The 23,658-nt window shown below is 46.0% G+C and overlaps 1 protein-coding gene across 1 annotated transcript in view; it reads right to left on the minus strand.

The window, feature by feature from the left end:
• Asic2 (acid sensing ion channel subunit 2) overlaps positions 1-22,223 on the minus strand; it is a 1,002,658-nt gene extending 980,435 nt beyond the window's left edge. The window contains exon 1 of the mRNA XM_042694285.1: positions 21,669-22,223. Within this exon, the coding sequence (XP_042550219.1) occupies positions 21,669-22,223 (555 nt within the window). The remainder of the gene's footprint in view (positions 1-21,668) is intronic.
• Positions 22,224-23,658: the final 1,435 nt, after the last annotated feature.

Here is a 23,658-nt window from a genome sequence, read left to right on the forward strand (position 1 = left end):
TAAGTAGCAAAATGCCAGAAGTAGAGGTATAGGTTGAGCAGTAGAGCACCAGCCTTGATCAAAAAATAAAATAAAATAAAATAACCTAAGGGACAGTGAAGATGCGCACACACACACACACACTTACACACACACACACAACATACACACACACACACACACACACACACACACACACACACACACGCAAAGATTAAGGTCCTTACTCTTCATAACAAGTTGGTGAAGTTGGTGTTTGTTTCCTTCACCATTTCACAGATGAGAAAGTTAAGGCACCGAGCTTAGAAGTAACTGAGATCTTGGTGGGGTGGTACATACCTGTCATCCTATAACCATCACAGGAAGTCTGAAATTGGTGGATGGCAATCCAGGCGTGGGCCTGGATTGGAAGTGAGACTCAGACTTGAAAATAACCTGGCTCATTGGTAAGAATGCCTGCCTAGCAAGCACAAGACCCTGAGTTCACAGTTCAAATCTCAAGAGGGAGTGGGGAAGAGGGGAGGTAGGAGAGGGAGGCGGGGAGAATGATTGGAAATATAGGTTTGGGTGCAGAGCAAGGCTAAAAAGAGCCACGGATTAATTGGGCAAGGCAGTAACATATTGAGGGTGGTGTTTTTGACAGTGGAAATAATGGGGACCAGAGAGAAGAGACTGGGCAGGAGCTTCTTAAAACACCCATTCTGAGTCAGCCATGGTGTTCCCTAAATAAATCGACTGTCCCCAGCCCCATCGCCCAGGCCTCAGAGAGCTATTCTCATGTGGGTTGTCAGCAGAGCCCACGACTTAATATAGACTATGGGGACCTATAAATAGTCACATGAAGGTCTCTGTCCCAGCACCACAGACACAGCTAGTCCTGACTCAGCCCTGTCAGTCACCCCACCCTCTCCAGGGAAAGCCCACTGGGGCCCTATGACATCAGAGGCAGCAGAAGTCAGCGGTCTGATAGCATCTAAGTGAACCTGAATCCTGTCCCAACACCTCCTGCAGATATTTCACACTCTGCCATCAAAAATAAGGAAGAACAGTCCAGCCTGTGGCTCTGTGGGTCTCTCCATTTCATTCCACTTGGATTCCATGTGATCGGGGCCATGCTGAAGACCACTCCCTGGCAGGAGCAGGTGAACAAGAGGCCCTGGAAAGTCTGAGAATCTGGATCTTCAAAAGCCTGGATATTGATCCCCTGATGAATTTCCTTGGGTCTACCTTTTCTATCCTTCTCTGGGGAAGGTGAACATTTAGGATGTCTGGTTGCCTGCATGAGGATGGAAGAATTTTGGAAACTTTGGTGATCATTGCAAGTGCTAGAGTGGAATTTGGGGAACCCTGTTTCTAACACTGATAAACTGGATCTTAGTGCTCTCTGAGTAAGGAGGGTCACAATACCATGCTTAGTTGGTTCCTGAAGACTGAGTGCAGCTCCCAAGACTTTCCCAGAATTGTAGTCTCTTCCAAAGAGGGGCTTAGGCCCAATCTAATCCATCAGGGGCCTGATTAGGGTCATCTCAATTTAATATCTGCCTTCCTTCCTCCTTCATTGTGAAAGAGTGTTGAGATGATCTATGGAAAGGAGAAGAGAACTACCGAAATTTATTACTGATGTGTCATACCCCCGTACTGGGTATCAGCAAGCTGATTTAATTAAACCTTCATACTAACACTATGATTGATAAATACATGATATAAATATCTGTAATATATTATTTGCCATGGTAGAGACAGTGAAAGTATAAGAACTCAGGACCCTCTGCCTACAGAACTCAAGCATTTTTCTTAGCTATTATCTAGTTTTCTCTTTGTGGTACAGGAAAGACAGAAGTTGTTCTAGGTAGGCTCAAGTAGTGCTGTGGTAACACTTGATAATGCTAGCTAGGTCTTTTCCTTTCCCTTCCCTTCTCCACATTATTGGGAATTCCTCATGCCCTGGAAGTGGGCCCAGGGCATCCTGGCTCTATCTAGCTGGCAACAGAACATCAGTTCATGCCCCTGAGAGTAACCCTGGCTCTGGGCTGTGGGACAGAGGCCCAGGAGGCTGACTCCTACATGCATGGCCACAGGCCAGGACACCAGAAGAAGTGCCAAAGAGACTGGTGCCCACCTGGCTTGTACAACCTCTTAAGGCTTGGCCCTAGCAGGTGAAGCTACTCTTGTGAGACAGCCAAGAGAACTCAGAGATTCCTCAGGCCTCAGGGTGCCATCTGAGGGCTGCCAGCTATTTGCCAATTGTTTTCTCTTACAAACCACTTAACATCTCAGGTCAAGCCTATGAGAGGGATTTCACATTCCATGGTTTACAATCTGGGATGGTTGCTCTTCAGGAGTGCTTGGGTAGTGACTACAGACACTTTTGGCAGTCAGAACTTTGGGAAGAGGGAGCTGGTGGCCAAGGAGACGGTAAAGTATACTCCAATATACAGGACAGCCACCTCACAAAGAATTACCCAATCCCAGAGGTCAAGAGCTCCCAAATGAGACAAAAAACTCATTCTCCAGTGCTAGAGGCAGCTTGCAGGCATTGATTCTCAGAGTCTAAAGCCAATTCCATTCCTTTGCAGGCTTAGTCCCAGCCAAGGCCAGGATAGGAGCCTTGCTGGACCTTCAGAATGCCCTCTGCAAGTCCACAAGGTCTCACCATAGAACAGTGAAAGGCTTCCTAAGGTGAAGGTATAGCTTGCCCTAGAGGTTTGGGAGTTCATGACTCATTTGCATTTGAGATTTGGGGCAATGCTCCCTCTTTGATCCCTCATCTCACCCCTAAATACATCAATCCTTAAAAGTACTAGTGGTCTGAGTGAATTAGGGGCTACCTTAGGGGGCTACTGAAGAATGCACATGGTCTGTGGCTGTCCTTAGAGACAGAATGAGAGCACAGGTCAAAGACTTGGCTCACATTGAGGGATAGAAAGTAAGGAACAGGAAGTAAGTACATCCATAGTAGGTATGAGGCTAGAAAAACAAAACAAAGCAAAACAAAACAGCACCACCCTGGCCACAAGAAGCAGGGCAGCTTCATGGTGGGGCTCTTCCCTGAGTCCAGCAAGGAGACACAGAAGGCCAGAGATCAATGAGTGACCCAAACATTTTTTCCATACCAGTTTGTACCATATAATATACTGCAGTAGCTTAAATGTGTATTCATGTTGGTCTTCTCAAGATGTTTTAAGTCTAGCCTCTGCAGGAAGCCCTATGCATGACTACACTGATAAACAGACAGGCACCTAGCCACTCCTGGAAGGACAGCTGATGGCCAGGCTCCACTCCTTACTCTGAATTCCTGAACCACTGCCTCCCTGCCTAGGCAGTACCTTCTGAAGAAGCAGAATAAGAAGGAAGAGGAGGAGGAGGAGGAGGAGGAGGAGGAGGAGGAGGAGGAGGAGGAGGAGGAGGAGGAGGAGATGATGAAGGCTAAGAAGAAGAAAGAAGAAAGAAGAGAAGGAGGAGGAAGAGGTGGAGGAGAGGGAGGAGGAAAAGGAGGAGAAAGAAAGAAGAGGAGGAAGACTATGAATTTGACATTCTAACATACTGGAGATCTATAGTCAACCACAAGCCCTTCTTGTGGAGTGAAGTTCAAGGCCACAGATAGATATATTGAAGCTCTAAAGCCAAGTGGGACGCCTTGCCCAGACTGACGGCTCTTCCCGAGAAGGAAATGGGAAGCCCTTAATAAATAATCCCAAGAACAGAATCTCACAACTTCTTTGATTTCTGGCCAACAAACCTCAACCAGCTCTCACCTGGCTGGTTTAAAGCCAAGAACTGCATTGTCTTCTAAGGATGACCAAGCAGTTGCAAATAGGCATGACTGTTGCAGCTGAACCCCTCAAATTGCTGGCATGAAAGATGAGCTAGAGATAGAAGGTGCTAAAGGCCTGGTCCAGTGCCAGCTGATGCTGTGAGAGACCAGTGATCCAAACCAACCTGGGAGTTTGGCTTCCAACTCTCGAAGCCACTAGCTCCTACTGATAGTTTTCAACCTCGAGGGAACATTTAAATGTAATGTGGTAAGCCATTTTAAAATTTATATCATAAATTTCTGGGGTGCAGTGTGACATTTTATGCATGAGCGAAAGGTATGATAATCAAATCAGGGTAACAAGCATATTCGTCACCTCAAAAAGCGAATACTTCTTTGTGCTGGGAACATTCATATTCTTCTATACTAGCTATTGAAATATACTGTAAACGATTGTTAACTGTAGTTACCCTACTGTGCTATGGAATGCTAGAACTTACTTCTCCTTTCTCACTGTAATTTTGTTCCTGTTAACCAATCTCTCTCTCTCTCTGCTCTGTTGCTCCTACTCTTATAGCCTCCAGTAATCATGATTCTATTCTCCACTTCTATGAAAGCAAAATATGACTGAGATCATGAGATTTCATTTTATTTTTTACAGTTCCTGGCTTGTCCTGGCTTATTTCACCTAATATAATGACCTTCGGGATCACCCACTGTGCTACAAATACCAGGATTACATTCTTTTTTATAGTTGAATAATATTTCATTGTATCCATGCTCCTCGCTCTATGTATGCATACTTTCTCCATTTTTCCATCGACGGACACCTGGATGTCCAGACTTCAACCCAGCTCTCTTAGTTTTTTACAGCTCTCCAGGTAATTCCAATGTGCTATCCAGGTTTGAAGATTGAGACTTAAATCGTTCCTTTGTGTGTTGAGTGATCTTGATTTTCTCATCTTTTACCAACCTTGGGTCCTCACAGCCTATCTCTAGCCTTCCAAAACTGCTTTAAAAAAAAAAAGTATATCTTGTAGTTATGTATTTGGTTTTAAGACCTTAGCCAACACGTGCTATTTGGCTGTGAGGTGCTTTCCTAGCAAGCAGACTTGTAAAATACTGAATAGTATTTTTCCCAGGAAGACAGCTTTAAGGCCACCCACTGAAAGCACCATTACTCATGTTCTAGGCTAGTTCCCCAGACTCATTAACATATATGACAATTAGTGGCCCTGTGGAGGCAGGTCAGAGGCAGGCATTTGGAGAACACTGCATTTCCAGACCATGGGGGCCAGTAGCACAGGAGAGGCACAGAGCATGATGCTGAGTGCTCTTGGGACAGTATTATTTGTGCCCACAAGGAGCCTCTCCTGTCTGTGAGCACTCAGCCCACTCCACTCCTACTTTAATCCATCCAGGCTGCTATAATAAAACACCATGCACTGAATTATAAACAACAGAAGAAAAAGTTTTTGGTTTTTTTTTCTCACAGTACTAGAGGCTGGTAAGTTCAAGATTAAAGTGCCAGCAAACTCAGTGTCGGATGTGTACCTGTCTTCTGGTTGGCAGATAGCTCCTGCCTTCTAGCTCTGTCCCCATATGGCAGAATCGGTGAGGGGTTTCTTTAATCCTATGGCTGACGGTTCCATGCCATTATTTCTTTTGAGCCCTACCTCTTACCATACCACCATGTGGGCAGAGGATAGTTCTCAGCATGGGAATTGGGGGTGGGGGAACCAAACATGAAGACCCATGTTTTGAGCCCCGTGACAGTGCCTAATGGTTGTAATCCTAGTTACTCAAAAGGCTGGAGAGCTGAGAATCAAGATTCAAAACCAGCCTGGGCAGGACTCTTATCTCCAATGAACTAACAAAAAGCCGGAAGTAGAGCTGTGGTTCCAGGGGTACAGTGCCATAGCCTTGAATTTGAAAAAACCCAAATGAGAACATGAGGCCCAGGGTTCAAACCCTAGTACCAGCACCAAAAATAACAAATAAATAAATAAAGTATGAAAATAAAAATAGACTCATCGTGCACAAGAAATCTCTCTCTCCAGTGCCAAAGCTAGTGAATTGTGGCATGATTATCCAATTATCCAGGGAGAAGACACAGGCTGGGGGAGCAGGAGGGCAGAAAATCATTCAGTTGCCCTCTGTCCTCTCCTAGCAGAAGTTCTTCACGCACAGCCAAGAATAGCAAATCAGGAGAGCAATTGTGGTGGCCTGTGACACCTTGGCAATCACCCATCCTCTGTGCCTCGGTCCCCATGGGAAGGTAAGAGCACTGAAAGCAGCTGCCCTGTATTCCCCTCCCCCACCATGTGCCACTGGGGAGAAGTCGTGTGTGCATCCATGCCAAGTGCTCTAAATACAGCCAGTACACAGCAAAGGCTCTGCAAGGGGTTCATTCAATGGAACCCACAGGTGGCAGTTTCCTTTCCTGCACTACCTCTTCCTATCCAACTGACAGGTGCTAATGAATGAGCTCCCCCCTGGAGCACACCTGCCAGGCAGCATACTGGGTTCTACTCAGGGATGGACACAAGGGAATTAGAATTCTCAGGAGTGACACTTCCAGATCTGTCTTAGGTCATGTGATCCATGGGGAACCCTGTTCCATCAACCTCAACATCTGCTACCTCTGTCCCAGCCCACGCTAGCCAGGCGTTGGACTAGTGAGAATCATGGGTAAGAGATGAAGAACCCCACCTTGGGCTATGGTGGGATCTACAAGGAGTCTTGGTTGCCTTGGCAACAGCAGAGTGGAATCCTAGGGACCTTCCTTCTCTTCTGTCACCTACTGTTGTTTTCCAGCCATTGTTCAACTCCTGTGTCCATCTGGCAACTAATCATCGCTCAAAGCCCAGCCTGGCAATTATCACACCAACTCTTTTCCTCTGAAAACTGGTAATTAAAGGACAAGAATAAGTGTTTATCCTGACTTCATAGGAGTAACTATATGTAGATGATCCCAGCTGTCGAGGGAAAGCTCTCCTTTACAAAAGCATGTCAGTTTATAAATGTAGAAAGAATGATAGGATTGTAAATCACAATTTTTGCAGCCTCTAATCAAATTGTTAATTCGGGTTCCACTATTAGGGCAAACAGAATATTTGCAGCAGTGTCATCTGCCAGATGACAGCGCAAGATTTGAGGATGGGAGGGAAAGCAATGACGATATGCTGGTAGCCACTACCTTAACTAAGTGAGCAAAACTAGCACTTCTGAGAGCAGGAAAGCCACAGAGTGTGTTCTTACTAGGATGATTTAATATGCATTGTGTGGCTTTATCTCCAGACTCCAGCTGCCAAAACCCCACATCTCACTGAGTTGTTATACCTACCTCCCACTTTGTAAGAAATAGAAGAGAGAGAAGGGCAGGTTAAGTGACATTATAAGAAAGCATCAGGCAGGAGCCGGTGGCTCACGCCTATAATCCTAGCTACTCAGGAGGCTGAGATCTGAGGATCGAGGTTCAAAGCCAACCCAGGCAGGAAAGTCTGTGAAACTCTTATCTCCAATAAACCACCAGAGAACCAGAAGTGGCGCCGTAGCTCAAGTGGTAGAGTGCTCGCCTTGAGCTGAAGAGCACAGGGACAGCATCCAAGCCCAGAGTTCAATCCCCACCACCGACCAAAAAAAAAAAAAAAAGCATCAGATTTATACATAGGACAACTGGTCTATTTTCATCTAAAACTCAATACTAAAAGAAGTCTGAATGGCATCATTATTCCTAATCACCTTAAAAAATGCAAGTGACTCGGGGCTGGGAAGGTGGCTCAGTGGTAGAGCACTTGCCTTGCATGCTCGAGGCCCTGGGTTCGATTCCTCAGCACCACATAAGAAAAAAGGCGGAAGTGGCGCTGTGGCTCAAATGGTAGAGTGCTAGCCTTGAGCTGAAGAGCTGAGGGACAGCGCCCAGGCCCAGAGTTCAGGCCCCACGACTGGACCCAAAAATAAATAAATAAATAAATAAATAAAATGCAAATGACTCAAGGGTCTATCAGTTAATGATTGATAAATAGAATATGGTATACCACTGAGTGGAATATTTTATTTGGTGATAAAAAAAAACAATAAAATACTGATATGTGATGCAACATGGATAAACCTTGAAAACATTATGCTAGATAAAAAAGTAGTTGGTCACAAAAACTACCTATTGTACAATTGCTCTTGTATGACATCTCTAAAATAGGTAAATCTAGCTGAGTACTGGTGGCTCACGCCTGTGATCCCAGCTACTCAGGAGGCTGAGATCTGAGGACTGTGGTTCAAAATCAGGTCAGGCAAGAAAGTCATGAGACTTTTCTCTCCACAGAATCACCCAAAAACCCAGAAGTAGAACTGTGGCTCAAGTAGTAGAGCACTAGCCTTGAGCAAAGAAGCTCAGGGACAATGTTCAGACTCAGTTTAAGACCAGGACAAGAAGGAGGAAGTGAAGGAGAAGGAGGAGGAGGAGGAGGAGGAGGAGGAAGAGGAGGAGGAGGAAGAGGAAACAAATTTATAGAGACAGAAAACAGATTGATGATTACCTGGGGCTAGATGGATAAGACTGCAAGAAACCAAGGGAGTGTGGCAACTGTTAATGAATAGAAGGATTTGACATAGGTAATGAAAATGTTTTAAAATTCCGTTCTAAACTTCACAACTTTGTGGACACATGAGATACCTGGAACTGTATAACAGGAGAATTGTATCTCCATAAAGCTATTTTTAAAAAACTGTGTGTGAATGTGTGAGGCTGAGGATGTGCTTTTTGTGTTAAAAAAAAAAAAAAAGACAGAATGATGAAAAGCAACACGTAAATCTTGATTCTATCTTGGATGGATTTTAAATTTTAGAAGTTAGAAAGCAGTACAAAGTCCCTGGGGTCAGTTGAGGTGATTCAAATGTTCAAGGAAGACACCCTAGTGGCAAGTAGAACACACATGAATAGAGATGCCAATGGACAGGAAATAGCCCAGTGGGGACTGAGTCCAGGAAATGAGAACATCCAAGTATTTGACAACCCAGCAGGACAGACAGATGTGCTTCATTCAAGAAAACTGAGCAAGTAAATAAATGATTTGAGGATCATAGGAGTCAGGTTTCTCATCATTTAGAGAAAGGATGGGGGCAATGTGGAAAGCACAAAAGCTGGAATGAACTCATATGATGTTAGATTGGCAGTGAAGGCATCCATGTAAACCATGGACGTATGTAGATATAAATGATGATGTCAATTCTGTGCACTAAGAGGGACACCTTAGAATTCAATGTGCATACCTTGTGTTTCCCACTAAAAGGAACCAGTATTTGCTAGAGAAATGGCTGATTGCAGGACTGATGAATAATAAATAAGATGAATCTGTATCCTCAGACTGAATCATGAACTCAAACAATATTCAAAGCATTCAGGAAAAGGTCAAAAGGACTCAGGAGTCACCAGGGAGGGCTTCCCAAATATGGGCAAATTTACTCTTCAAAGTAAACAGTGATGTCAGTGGAGTTATATAGTACTGAATAAAACTGAAATTTATGAGTCTGCACTGATCTAAGTAAGAATAAAAAGGAGAAGAGAAAGCTCTTCTTTATTTTAGACAGTCAGCTAACAAATGTAGAAGGAATGGGGGAATTAGAAAAACTAACATTTGGCAAGGATCATTATAATAATACAGGTAAAAAATCAATGGATGATCAAGCTGGAGGGTGGATGAGAGATGGAATCTTATATTGTCTCTGAGCATCTCACTGGAAGACACATCTTTATCAGATGACAAAATTGACATTATCTGTATTAAGACAAATAGAGATAGCAGTAGAGCTTCAGACAGGATGCCACAAAAATTCTCTATCCATTCTGTGAGATCCCAGCCCCAAATTCAGAACCTGGAAAACACTGAACAAACCTAAACTGAAAGTGGTTGTATAAAATGACTGGCCCTGGATTGGTTTTCTTTTAAAGTTAAGATCATGCCTGTAATCCTAGCTACTCAGGAGGCTGAGATCTGAGGATTGTGGTTCAAAGCCAACCCGGGCAGGAAAGACTGTGAGACTCTTATCTCCAACAAACTACCAGAAAACCGGAAGTGGTGCTATGGCTCAAGTGGTAGAGCGCTAGCCTTGAGGTGAAGAGCTGAGGGACAGTGCCTACGCCCAGATTTCAAGTGCCACGACCAACCCAAAAAAAAAAAAAAAAAAGAAGAAGAATATCATGAAACCAAAGAGGAACTGAGCATTTTCAGAGTAGATGGAAACTTGACAACTGAGTGTAATAGATGGATGACCCTGAATGGGGTCATTTTCTCTAGGGAACATAGCTAGCCTACTATCACTGACACTTCTGGGTAAAGAATATACAAGAATTCTTCCTGCTAGTTCTGCAAGATCAACATTTGAAATTGTTATAAATTTTTAAGAAAAAAAACCACATGATTATCTCCTTTTGAATTTTTAAAAAATATTCTGTTTTCTCTAGACTCTATGCAAATTTTGATTGTGTTCATTTACTGCTCAGCAGCCTCATTGGACTGTGAGTCCCTTGAATCCTTGGACTGGATAATATTTATTACAATTTCTCTTGAGCTGAGCACCATGTCCAGAACATCGGAAGCATGCAGTACATATTTGTTGAGTCGATGAATCAATGGACTGGGCAAACCACAGCCTCTGAGATTGGCTGGTCAGTAGGTCCCTGGACATCCTAAGCATGGTCAGGATTTTCCTGATAGAAGGACTGAACTAATCCTCCCTGAAAACCAGAACAGAAAGCATCAGTCTGCCCTGCAGTGACGGATTCGTGCATCCTGGAATGGTGTCCTACTTCACAGGCTCCAAGGAGTGGCCTCCCTGCCTCATTGCTCTAGGGAGAACAGCGGCTCCTGTTTGTTTAATCTCAGCCCATGGTGGCAGCCTTGACTACACAGCCCTCACTTGTGATTCATGTGAATGTCACTCCACTCCCAGAGGTTTGCAGCCATAATTCAACATTTGTTAATAGCCACTTAAAGTGTCCCTGAAATAGCTAACAGGCCCAAGGGATGGAAGGTGTTCTGCCAGAAAAATCATTCCAGGAAGGCAGACAAATAGCCTTGACTTAAGCCTTAAGAAGATGCTGCCACTTATACTCAGTGGACATTCTTCTCCATCAGCTGCCTTTTGCCCTCCATGAGGAGAGGGACAGACATCTTTCTGGGCCACAAGGGAGAACCTTTTCTTCCCTAGAGATTATAACAGACATGCTTGGTCCTCTTCTCATTCATTCCCACCCCAGGGAGAGGCCCTTCCATCACCATAGAGAGGGATGGAGTAAGAAAGCCCAAGGGAACACCATTCCAAGGATCCCAAGAGGAAACCTCTGGTGCCAAGAACAGAATGAAGGGGTCAGAAGAATGCAGTCGTGGATTCAAAGGGAAAGCCTGTGTGTAGGCAGGAACAAAAAGTCTATGGGAAGGAAAGCAGGGGAAAGGTTTCAGAGCATTGCTCTGGAAGACGCATCTTCATGGAATGACAAAACCGCATTGTCAGTCTCCAGACATCTAGAGATAGTAGGACTTCAGACAGGATGAAGACATTATCTCATGTAGGTTGAATACAATTTTGCTTCAGAGTTTACAAATCATTTCGTTCTTCCCACATCTTATTCTATAATTCATTCGAGGTCACTTTATCAGTATACAATGGTAGTCTATCAACTTAAGGTCATTTAGAGAGCCCCAGTTTGTAACCACCTCTAAATTTATCCATTACAGTATATTTGGACTGGGCATGTGAAATCAAATTACTGATTCAGAAACACAGGAAGAAATTCTGTAGACCAAGACCTTACCAAGTGGCTGCCTATGTGTTTCTTATAAAGTTATCATTTCTGTCACCCAGAATCACCTTTTACTGTTTTATGTCTTAAAAATACCAAATTATTTTAAGTAGGTGTATGAAGCTGTTTCAATACACCCTATCAATTGTGAGCAATGCATCTGAATCAATGTCACCCCTTTTACCATCCTCTTTAAATGGGGAAGTAGAAGTGGAAGGAGCCAGGAGGGAAAAATCACATGATCATTGGGAAAACAATGCTTCTTTCCTAAAGTGAACCCCTGATCACCCCTACTTAACGACCAGAAGGAATATCAAGTGTTAAATTCTGGCAAGAAGAGACTGCCCCCAGTATCTCAGATTTTCCTAAAGATGTTTCAGAATTGCGTAGCAATCCTCTTATCCTGTGCACTCTTGGAGAGGAAAGATCAGGATCAAGTGCAAGACCAAGGATATGGCAGGAATCCAACCAACGTGAGGAGATGTGCTTGTGACATTCAGCAACGCGGCTAAGGGATGCAGAAAATTTAAGTTGCACTGGATGCACAGGGTCCTGGCTGTCCCAGTGACACCAACTGCACCTGGAGATACAGACCATCAACCTTTGGTGTGACAAGCACATTCATCAAATGCAAAGGCCTGCCCTCTACTCCTGAACCAGAGTCTTTTCGTGACATCTGTGCTGATCATTTTCCTCTAAGCTGGAATTGTAGCTGAAGGGACTTGGTCTGGAATGCTGGATGGTGTTGGCTTGTAGCTCCAAACTCCTCATTTGGCCTTCAGCTACAGAGTACAAAGGCTGATTCTGACTCCTTTGGTTAATTTACACAAGACAAAGGAGGCAGTTAAGAGCCAGGGTTCCAAGGACAGCTGAGCTCTGCTGTTGGAGCTGTCCTTCTATGCTCTTCCCTTCTCTTTGCTTTAGCCCCAGCAGCTCCCAGATTCCTAGATTCTAGGAGAAGATGCTGATGAGTTGAAGCCCCTGGGCTATATTCCAAACCTTTAAACTAAGACCCAAAGACCTGATGATGAGTGGGTAACTTCTCTTTCCTCAAGCCTGCACAAGAACATAATGCCTTTACGTGAATTTCAATCCCCAATCCTGCTATTTCCTGGCGGAGTGATCCTGTGCCAGTCACTAAGGCTCCCTGAGCCTTACCTATGTTCAACACTAAAACAGATACATTGGTACATAGTTCACTGCCAGGGTTATATATTCATATAGAGTATAAAATAGCATCTTGGAAGACATCAAAGAGAAGCCAGATCCTATAGCTCATGGCTGAAATCCTATTTACTCAGGAGACTGACACCTGAGGGTCATGATTTGAAGCCGGCCTAGACAGAGAAGACTGTGAGACTCTTATCTCCAATTCACCAGAGAAAAGCTGGAAATAAAGCTATGGCTCAGGTAGCAAAGTGCCAGCCTTGAACAAAAAAGCCAAGGAGAGTGTGAGCCCTTGAGTTCAAGCCTCACTACTTTCACAAAAGGAAAGAAGGAAGAAGGAAGGAAGGAAGGAAGGAAGGAAGGAAGGAAGGAAGGAAGGAAGGAAGGAAGGAAGGAAGGAAGGAACCCAGCAAGCAAGCATCAATGATTTGGAATCAGAGTACCTGATGTGAATCTCTTTCACCAATTTCTAGCTAAGAGTCTGTAGGCCAGTTGTTAAAGCATTCTAAAATTCATTTTTTTCCCCCATACAAAACCATGAAGCTGCATATTTCATAGAGCTCTTATGGATTTTTTCATGTGAAGTGTTTAGAACAGTGTCTGGGACCCTCAGGAAAGGTGAGTAAACCTTGGCAGTTTTGGTAAACTGCACCATGATGAAGAAATGGAGGAATTCTATTTCTAACATCTTGTGAGTATCTACCCTATAGTCTATGCTCAAGCATGCTAACAACAGCTGGGCCCTGGACATGGGCACAGCCACATCCCCCACATTCTCTGGTGACTTCCTGATGCTACACTGTCTATACAGATCACCAATTGATTAAAAAGAAAATAGAAAACTTCCTTTTCTTCTCCTGGAATCCCCATCACTATATTTATCACCAGCTTGTCTTAGTTATAATAAAAGTGACAACAAAGTAGTTGGCATTCTACCTCTCGTCAATGCCAAAATCGTTATTATTTTATTTTCAATCATCCCAAACAATCCTATAAAGCCCTAATATACAGTACTATTATTTAGTAGGCAAGGAAATTAAAACCTGGAGAGGTTAAATAATTTTACAAGGACAAACAAACCAACCAGGAACCCTCACCTGTCTGGAACTAAATTCCATGACTATAACTGGAGACTGAATACTTCATTGTATTATTATTATTATATTATATCTCAGGGGCCAGAGCACCATCAACCTTCCAATACTTGTCATGTCCTCTAGCATAGATGTCCTGTTATCTGTCACCAGTGCTTTAAGGCAGGGCATTTTCCTTCTCCAATTAGCCTTACTCTTAGCTCCTAGAACTGAGTCTGTTTCTAGCCTGATGACCCCAGTCCATACCCCTCTCAGGCTCCTAGGCCCAACCACAATTAAAGACTTTATCTCTGGAGTTGGAGTTAGTTCTCTGAATTTATGATGAATTTCAGGAACTACCTCTGGCGTTTCCATTCAAATTCTGAGAGGCCTGGGTCATTGGACAGCCTCTTTGATCTCTGGCTCCCACCAGCCACAGTCCCCTACTTACCCCTCCCCTGTCCCTTGTACTCTCTAGTTGCACAGAAATATCCACTCCTTAGTCTCTAGGGATTCTCACATCTCACCATTCTTATTCTTGGCATTCGACACATTTAGCTTCAAAGCTTCATAGTATAGAGTAAATGGATGGTTCTGCAAGCTAAGAGCTCTCATTGATCAGGGCTTTCCGATGCCATCTGTCAATGGCCCTAATATCTGACCTCAAGTATCTACTTAGGAAGGAAAGAAATCTAATGCTCTTCCAGTTGGAAGTCACATTTAGAGGTCACTAAGTCCAACCTTCTACCTGTCATCCATCCCCAGTCCCTAGCTTCAACTGCATGGCACAGAAGCCAGCCCTAGGTCTCAGCTAGAGCTGATGGCAGAACACAGGGTCCTCTAAACTCCCAGAATAACTCCTTGCAATTAGCCATTCGCCCTCTCTATGAATTCCTACACATGGCTGGTGCTTATTTTTCCCCCCTGGCCTCACCCAGAGAAAGCCCCATTCCTCTTTTCTGTGATTGCTTTCTAAGCACTCAGAGACAGCAATCATACTGCCCTGTGTCAGCCATTTCGCATTTCGGCCTAAACAGTCTGAGTCCTTTCGTACACTCCTCATCACTCATGGTTTCTGTGACATACAAAGAGCATCACCCCTGGTCAGCATTCATCTCTCACGGCCGCCTGCTTTATAGATGGACTCCAGTCACTGCCAAGATCAAAGGCAATAGGCGACGACTCAGAACTTGAAGCCAGACTCTGGCATGTACAGAAAGAAATGGCAAGGAGGTGGGGAGGCAGCTGGAAAAGGGAAGTGTTCAGAGAACAGATTTGGACAAAGATAATGCTGATGAAGGTAGGAGTTTAAATATAAGCAGCTTAAGGGTGGACAGCAGCTTAGCAGAAGAGGAATGGTTCCATGGAAGGACTGTCTTGGGGCAAAACACTCCGAAGAATTTCTGCCTGGCGGTATATTTAGAGTGTAGTGAATCCTAATCCAAGAGACACTTGTGAGAGTTGGGAAATGTTGCTCTTGACAATTGTTACAAGTTGCAAAGCAGAGACAGGGAGCTACAAAGTCCAAGGTTTAAAAGATTTTTAATGCATGCATTTTCCTTCCTAAGTCAGACTGAATCTCCTGCACTGAGACTATTCTCCATGCTACCAACTAAAGAAGCAAAGAGCAAGCCAGGCACTGGCAGCTCACGCCTGTAATCCTAGCTACTCAGGAGGCTGAGATCTGAGGATCCCAGTTCAAGGCCAGCAGAGGGAGGAAAGTCCGTGAGACTCTTATCTCCAATAAACCACCAGAAAAATTGGAAGTGGTGCTCTGGCTAAGTGGTAGAGAGCTAGCCTTGAGCCAAAGAGCTGATTGGACAGCATCCAGGCCCAGAGTTCAAGCCCCATGACCAAAAAAAAAAAAGAAGCAAAGAGCAAATGGACACAGATAGTTTGGGTTTTCCAAGGTAGCCTGAAATGCTTTCTGGAACACATTGTTTACTGCTCTCAGGAAAAGAACCCAAGACAGGGAGGGAAGCAGGATAGAGAAGGGGGGAAAGGCATGACCAAATGTGCTTCTGGAGAATGTCTAGCTCAGCCTCATCCCATGGTAGGTCTGGAGTATAAATCATAACACACTGTGCTCCATCTTGAGGCAAGAAGGCCAGCATTTTGGGCTTGTCACTGGCCACCAGCTGCCCCCAGGTGGTGTGGAGGTGCATAACTCGATAGATATCTCCAGGAGTGTGAGATATTGGGCACTGTAAGCACACCAGCAGTAAAGGAGACCTGCACAGACTTCCTTTAGGATCTTCCCCAGATGCCCTTACTAATTCACAAGAGGAAGACTCAGAGTGGACCCTGGCTCACATCTGTTGCACTATAAGATGGAATCTTTTAAGTCAGATTCATAATTTCAGCCAAAGAAAGACATAACTCCTGTATAGGATTCTCAGAGTGGCATTCTTGTCTCCCTTGTCCTACAGTAGCCACACTGTGTCTGGGTGTTTCTGTTTCTACTGCCTAAGTGCATTTAAATGAAAGCAAACAAAAAAATAGGTATAAATATTGGTTAATGAAAATCAGCCCCCTCGAACCCCAATGTAAGTTAAAGCTTTAGTTACACTGAACAAATACGAGGTGTGAAAATAAATTTCAGTAGCATTCTATTCCTATGGAATTGTAGAGTTGCCAAGTCCTTAGAAACCACCGTATTCAGCCTGCTGCTCATTTTACATATGGGAAAACTGAGACTCAGAGAGGCTAGTTACCTTGTCAGAGGTCAAAAAAATCAATCAACAAAGGTCAATAAACCCATGTAAATACAACCCTTCCCTGTTACATGCCTGATGTCTTCTGAACGCATATTTCAATGGCCATTACATTGGTTAGTAGAGAAAATACTTAAATCATGAGGGGGAAAAAGTATTGGGAGATGGAAAGATATTTTCATATCCAAAGAATGATACTTTCAGGAATGGTGTTTTCAAACAAAGCCCAATTAGATCAACAAGCTTCTATCAAAGACTTCAAATGTATCAAATAATAACTGTGGCATATTTCACCTACTATCCATATTCTATGGGTTGGTTTTTAACCCACTGTATGGGAGAGATGGGATATATGGAGATTTAAACTTGAAGGAGTGATCTAGGCCATTTGTTTCAGGTTATGATAGATCACAGGTCAAATGACCCAACTGGCCATATTTGATATTTCAACATACATAGCCCCATCAAACATGAACAGATAAGAGCAGGAAGGAAGGAAGGAAGGAAGGAAGGAAGGAAGGAAGGAAGGAAGGAAGGAAGGAAGGAAGGAAGGAAGGAAGGAAGGAAGGAAGGAAGAACACACAGCAGACTCAGACTCAGCTATCTCTAAACTAGGATGTTTTTATTAGTTTTATTTTGTCTTCGTTTTTGGTCTGATAGAATGAAGGTATCCCAACTTCTTTGAAATATGAGCAATTCTATGAAGTAACATCTTGAGCAGCCAATTTAGTGAATGCTAAAAAGCCACCAGTTCATCCTTAGAACATTTATCTTTACGGGGAAGGATCTTATTTCAGCCCTTCCTGTAGACACCAGTAGCAAACTGTATTTAGAGCTTATCTCTTTGTTTAAGAGATTTTTCTCTAGAGAGGGAAGAACTACTAGCAGAGGGTCAGGGATCAGCTAGTTCCCAAGTCAATCAGCACCCAGTTAGCCATCTTTTACTAGCAGTGCTGGAGGTCTGAGAACTCCCAAGGAAAGATAAGTTCACCTAAAGAGCAACTGTCATTTACTCAGCCAGAGCCTGGTCATTGGCTCCCATTTTCCTTTCCAAGTAGACAGCATGAGCCATCAAAAAAGCTTCCAGCCACTACCCAGCTCATCATCACATTAGGAAGAATGAAATAAGTGCTGAAAGTTGCCTCTAGAAATCTTACAATCTAAGGCTCTACAAACTAGAAGACTCTCAATCACTCTGGCATCCCAGAAACCTCTTGCCCAGTATGACAAATGCTACCTTTCCCAGGGACATGTCAAAGGCTTACAAGACCACAGAGCATCCTAGAAATAGCAGGAAAAAAAAGTTAATTTACATGAGTTGCAACTTGGGTCATTTTGACCCGAAGTCTAGAGACTTCACAGGTAGGGAAGACTCAGAACCCACATCTGTGTCCTAAGGCTTGCTACATGGACAAGAAGAGCTGGAGTGGACTAGAATTCAGTCTTGAGCTCTCACTTAGCTTTTTTGCCCAAGGCTGATGCTCTACCACTTGAGCCACAGCTCCACTTCCGGAGTTTGGTCATCATTTGGAGATAAGAGTCTCACAGACTTTCCTGCCCAGGTTGGCTTCAAACTGTGATCCTCAGATCTCAACCTCTTGAGTAGCAAGGGTGGCCAGTGTGAGCCACCAGTGCCCAGCTACTTTTGCTTATCTTGTCTCACAGGTTTCATCCTCTATGGATTAGAAACTTGTTTAAGACAATCACATGTTAGGTGATGAGCCAGTGGGAACCTAAAGAGGATGTAATATATGACCGGAGGAATGAGGAGAGACTTCAGATCATCCAACATCCTTGCCAGGGTAAATCCCAGTCCAGCTCTCCTTGTCTTCTTCTACTTCAGAGAATCATCTTTGATTCCCTGGAATAGAGCTCTCTTTTTTCCCCAGGAAGCAAAAATGCATGCCTATCTGAAGTCAAATTGTCCCAGACAAGGGAGAAGCATGCACCTGTCTGGGCATGGACCATACCTGTTTACCTGGCAATATGCTTGCCACACTTGGCTTCCTAGAAACTTTCCCTCTCTATACTTAGCTTTCTTTTGCTCTGCTAGAGTCATGGCTGATTCACTAATTAAAGGGTATTATGCACTTCATTGCACACCAGCTAGGAACTTGGAATAAGGAGGCTAATGGTAAAGCCTTAGCCCTGAAGATGCCACTAGGTATGCTTTATAGAAAAACAAACCCAGATTTAAAAAAAAATGTCACTTACTTGCCAGATTCCTTCCCCCACAATTAGTTTTCTAAGCCAGCACCAACATGGAGAGAAAGAACGTACCCAGAATAGTACAACCCCAGGCAGAGCTCGTAAACAAGCCCACTGGTAAGGATGTGTAGCCGAGAGACTGAATGAGAGAGAAGGCTGGGGTACTGACTTTTCCACAACCCCTTGCTCAGGCCTTCTGCTTCATTCTGATGTGGGAGCCCAAGAGTATGGGTACCTACACCCCAGGCCAAAGGACACAAGGAGATCTGGAGTATGTTGAGAGAATTACTCCTCACTGTGAAATGCTGATCAAACAGCATTGTGTTGGCTCTGCTACAGGTTTAGTGTGACTACCCCTCCAGTGAAGACCAGCTTCCTTGTCCCCTCTCTCCTGGAGCAGGTGCCCTTTCTGAAATCCATGAGCAGCTGGAAGAGAAGTAGTGAGGATTACTCCTTCTTCAATGCTGGAGAAGGTCATCCACAGAAGGTCAATCCAAGGACAGGCCCTCAAATAGACTGATCTTAAACTTGGAGAAGATAACAAACCATGTCCTTCATCAAGTAATAAATCTAATCCACAGGTAAGTTCACTATTTGGAGATATTTTGTGGTGGTGGATTTTTTTGTACAGGTACTGGGGCTTGAACTCAGGGTCTCTTATTCTAACTTTTGGCTTTTTCACTCAAGGCTGGTACTATACCACCTGAGCCACAGCTCCTGTTCTGGCCTTTTGTTTATTAAATAAGAGTGTCTCAGATTTGGCTGCCTAGGCTGACTTCAAACCTTGATCCTCAGATTTTAGCTTCCTGGATACCTTAGATTCTACAGATGAGCCACCAGTACCCAGCCCTGTGAAACATTCTGAGATCAAAGACTTGAGTAAGTCTTAAAGGTCTGATCTTTGGCCTGTGGGGACACTAGCAACTCAAATGATAGACCAAGTGCCAAAGAATAGCTGGAGGTAAACAATCATTTACTTCTAAATAGGACATAGAGGGAGGCACTGGTTGGACATACACTCAGAAGGATATTCAAAGACCGGGTCTGGGTTTTCTTGCCCGTTAGAGTCTCCGTGCCACCTACTTTCTAGTATCTGTGCATAGAGGCAGGCCAGCTGAGTACATTTCTGAGCTGCACAGCACCATGGTGAAACTGAACATTGCCAGGCACTAGAAAGCCTGGAGTGGAATACGAGAATAGTTTCAGCCTCCAAGAATGAGATGCTTTCCCCATCTCTTCCTTGGACCCCTAAGACATCATTGGTGCATGGCAGGTTTTAGAATCCTGTATTTGCTCCATGTAGGAGGGCTGATCCCTCCCTGCAGTGCAGATTGTCTTCTTTCGCAAACACGGTTGCTGATGTTCCTGTGCTCTTCTTCAGAATGTTTAAAAGGGATAATACAAAACAACTCCCCTAGGAAGCACAGCTCTACCACACAGGCTGCCAAGAGGTGGTGCCCCTGGCACTTTGGGCTCTTCTAGAATCAGAGACAGACAGCTGCAAGAGCAGAAGCTGCAGACAGAGCCTGGCTGGAGTATTCAAAGAACATCAGAGCAAAAGGCAGGTGAATATTAAGAGGGGTGGGAGAGGATACACCGCAGGAAACCTAGAGGACGAGTGTCTTACCAGGGCAGGGCATCCAGACCTGTGCTATGACAATCCAGTTCCTTGGCAACTCTGTGCCTGCCATCCCAAACTTGTAATTGCATTTTGATTCAAGACTCTGAGACTCAGTCGCTCGCCTTTCTCACCTAAAAAGGGAAAAGCTCAGCTACACTAGACTTGGGGAGAGTCCCACCGTCCCTTGTGCCCCAGGCCAGCCTGACACGGTAGAGACATAAGCAGCTGCTATCTCACTTATTATGCTAACTTTGTGCCCAGCAGTCCACTAATTGGCCCAAGAACCCTGAGAGCAGCATTTCTTCTCCCAAACTTCCCTCCAGCTCCATCCCCCCCCAAAGCCCATCCAGAACATGAGTCACACCACACACCCCTCCCTGCCCTTTACTCAACTCCACACTCCACCCCTCTAGTCTTTCCAGTCCTAAGCTGCTTGTCCCTTCCCTCACACACCCCTCCCACATCCACGTTGTGAAGCAATTGTACAGAGAGAAAGAAAGAGAGAGAGAGAGACAGAGAGACAGAGGAAAAATGAGCCTGTGAGTTTCCAGCTGAAGCTCCCAGACAAACTGACCAGACCACCTCTCCTCCAGGGCATCCCACTGGCTCATCCCACACAAGTGCCTCCATCCAGATTCTCCTCCTCTCCGTCCCAGCACCCTGGACAGCTCCTGGCCTCAGCCTGTCATCAACACCCAGATGGAGCCTGGGGAACCCTCAGAAGCTCAGAATCCACACAAGAAAGAAGCAAAGAGCCTTCAACACCTTTGCAGTAAGCTCTGACAGGCTCCCTACAGCCCCTGGAGCCATCCAGGCTTCCCGGGTCCCCATACACTCCCATTCTCTAATAGCTTTAGTTCCAGTCCAGCCCACAGGATACAGTGCCAGGTGTCAGTTCTGAGAAGAGAGAGAGACAGAGGGAGTGGAGAGAGAGAAAGAGAGAGAGAGAAGGGAGAGAGAGAGAGAGAGAGAAAGAGAGAAAAGGAGAGGGAGAGATGCCACCACGTCAATGACAAGCTGTTCCAATCATACAGCTTCGGGCATCAAACACCCCGGACAACAGACAACCGAGACCAACACATCCAAAGAAGTGAGGAGCCCGTGGCCAGCCCCTAGCCACCCTACATGTCTGCATGAAACACCACTAGCAGCAGCCTAGGAGGGGGCATTTTCTACCACCAGCTCCAACAAACTTCTCACTAGCTGCCCCCTTGGCCTTCAGAGAAGGCTCTGAACTTTCTCCTGCTCCAGAACCCAGGGAGAGCTGGAGCCAACCCCCAAAAACTCTCGGGCCCACCTCTCCTCCAGAAGATCACACACAAGGGTGAGCTGAAAACCAAGCAGTACTCACAGTGGTGAAGTCTTGGTGGCCACACTCTTGTCCCTTAAACTTGCAGTAAAGCATCATATCCTTGAGGTCATGGCCCACGCGGTGCAGGAACTCCAGCATGCTGAACTGCTTGGGTTTGTAGTGTTTGAAGTTGGCCTTCTGCCGCAGAGCCTCCAGCACCGTGGGGTCGGCGAGATGAGGGTCGGGGATCTGTAGGTTGACATCCAGCAGGGCCAGCAGCTCTCCAGCATGGTACAGATCATTGGTGGTGAGTCGGGAGAAGCGGAAACCATTGAGGTTACAGAGGGTCACGGCCGGGAAGACCAAGCTCTGGGCCACCACCTCATCCACTTTGGTGACATGCTGGTAGGAAAAATAGTAGGACACTCTCTCGGAGCTCTCCACCAGCAGCAGGCCCAGGGACCCCACGAAGGCCACGGCCCAAAGCACACGGCGGATGGTCAGCGGCCCATACACGAAGATGTGGCGGAGGCCGTGGAGGGTGGACGTATTGGCGAAGATCTGGAAGCTGGAGGGCTGCAGGCTGCCCTCGCTGGGGCTCTCCTTGAGGTCCATGGGGACCCTGTGCAGTTCTGCAACTGGCTTCAGGTTTGATGAGGTTTCAGGGAAAGACTTCCCAGGCTTCGGGCTCTGCTTAAACCCTGACGTTCAGGAGAGACAGCGCCAAGCATCAGGCCAGAGACGCTGTGTGGCTGTGAGTTTGTCTTCCTGAGAGAGCAGGCAAGCCCTTCTCCAAACCTCCTCTCCCCTCTCCAACAGCACGCTGACAAGGGGTGAGTGTTTACATTAAAAAAAAGAAAACCCATTCAAAACTCTAGCTCCTGATTTTTTCCAGGCGATAAGGAGGGCTGGTTTTATTTAGGGAGACACCAAGGTGATGTGGAAAAAGGTTGTGGGTGGGAAGGGAGCGCTTAGCCAATGGAAATCAAGTCCTTCCCCCCCTCCAACCCCCACCCCCTCCCTACACACGCCACTAGAGACAAGATTTAAATAAAAAAAAGCGAGAGCCAGGGAGAAAATGCTTAAAACAAGTCTCAAGCTCGTAGCCTGTTAACCAGCGCAGAAGGTCCCCCCTGGTTAAACCATCCTGGGGAGGGAGAGCCGCCGCGCCCCGGGTCCCTCCCGGGCTGATGCACTGCAGGGCCGCCCACCGCGGCGCGCAGCAGCTTCCCGGCTCCGCTGGCTCCCCTCTCTCTCTCTCCCCGGGAGATTTTGGGGTTCTGCCTGCCGCTTCTTGCTGCTGTCAATGGCCCTCCGTCCCCCCCCCCCTTCCTCCCTCCACCTCCTCTTCCTCCTCCTCCTTCTTCAGGCCCCGGGTTGGGGCGTGGGGCGGGGGGGGGGGGTGCGGTGATGGGGGCTTGAATTCCAAATATTCCAAACGCTGGCTGAAGGCTGCAGACCACGACCAGGGAGAGAGGAGGGCAGGCAGCAGCGTGCCGCCCTGGAGAGGCGAGGTGGATATCCCATCGGGGTGTTGGAGGGGGGTGAGGGGGGGCGATGTTCTGGGGACGTTTGCTGGGCTGTCAGATCAGCTCTGTTTTCTGCCTCTACCTCCCTGGAAGACTGGGACACCCCCCCCCACACACACACACACGCACATGCACACGCACACGCACGCGCGCGCACCCGCGCGCGCACACCCGGCCCTGGGGCGCACGTTCCTCGGTCCGCCTCCCGCTGCTAGGCTCTGCTGGAAGGGAATGGGAAGGGCGGGACAGCGAGGCAGAAAGGGTTGGTGGTGGGGGGGGGCTGGGAACCTAGAGAAAGTTTCTTTTTTAGCATTTGGGGGGTGGGTGGGAGGGGGCTGGGAGTTAGTAAGAGGCTGTTTCTCAAGCTAGCCAATCGCTTTCAAGTAAGGACTTGATCTGATGCCCCTCCGTGGACGACAGAAAGAAAGGTGAATGGACCAGGGATTGGCTGGGGTGGGGGGGGGGGGGAGCGGTGGTGGTGGGGGAGTGCGTTCAGCAAGTCTTTGCTGGGTGCAGATCCA

The sequence above is a fragment of the Dipodomys spectabilis genome, unplaced genomic scaffold (genome assembly GCF_019054845.1).
Source record: "Dipodomys spectabilis isolate Male_0828 unplaced genomic scaffold, ASM1905484v1 ptg000004l, whole genome shotgun sequence".
Taxonomy (NCBI): domain Eukaryota; kingdom Metazoa; phylum Chordata; class Mammalia; order Rodentia; family Heteromyidae; genus Dipodomys; species Dipodomys spectabilis.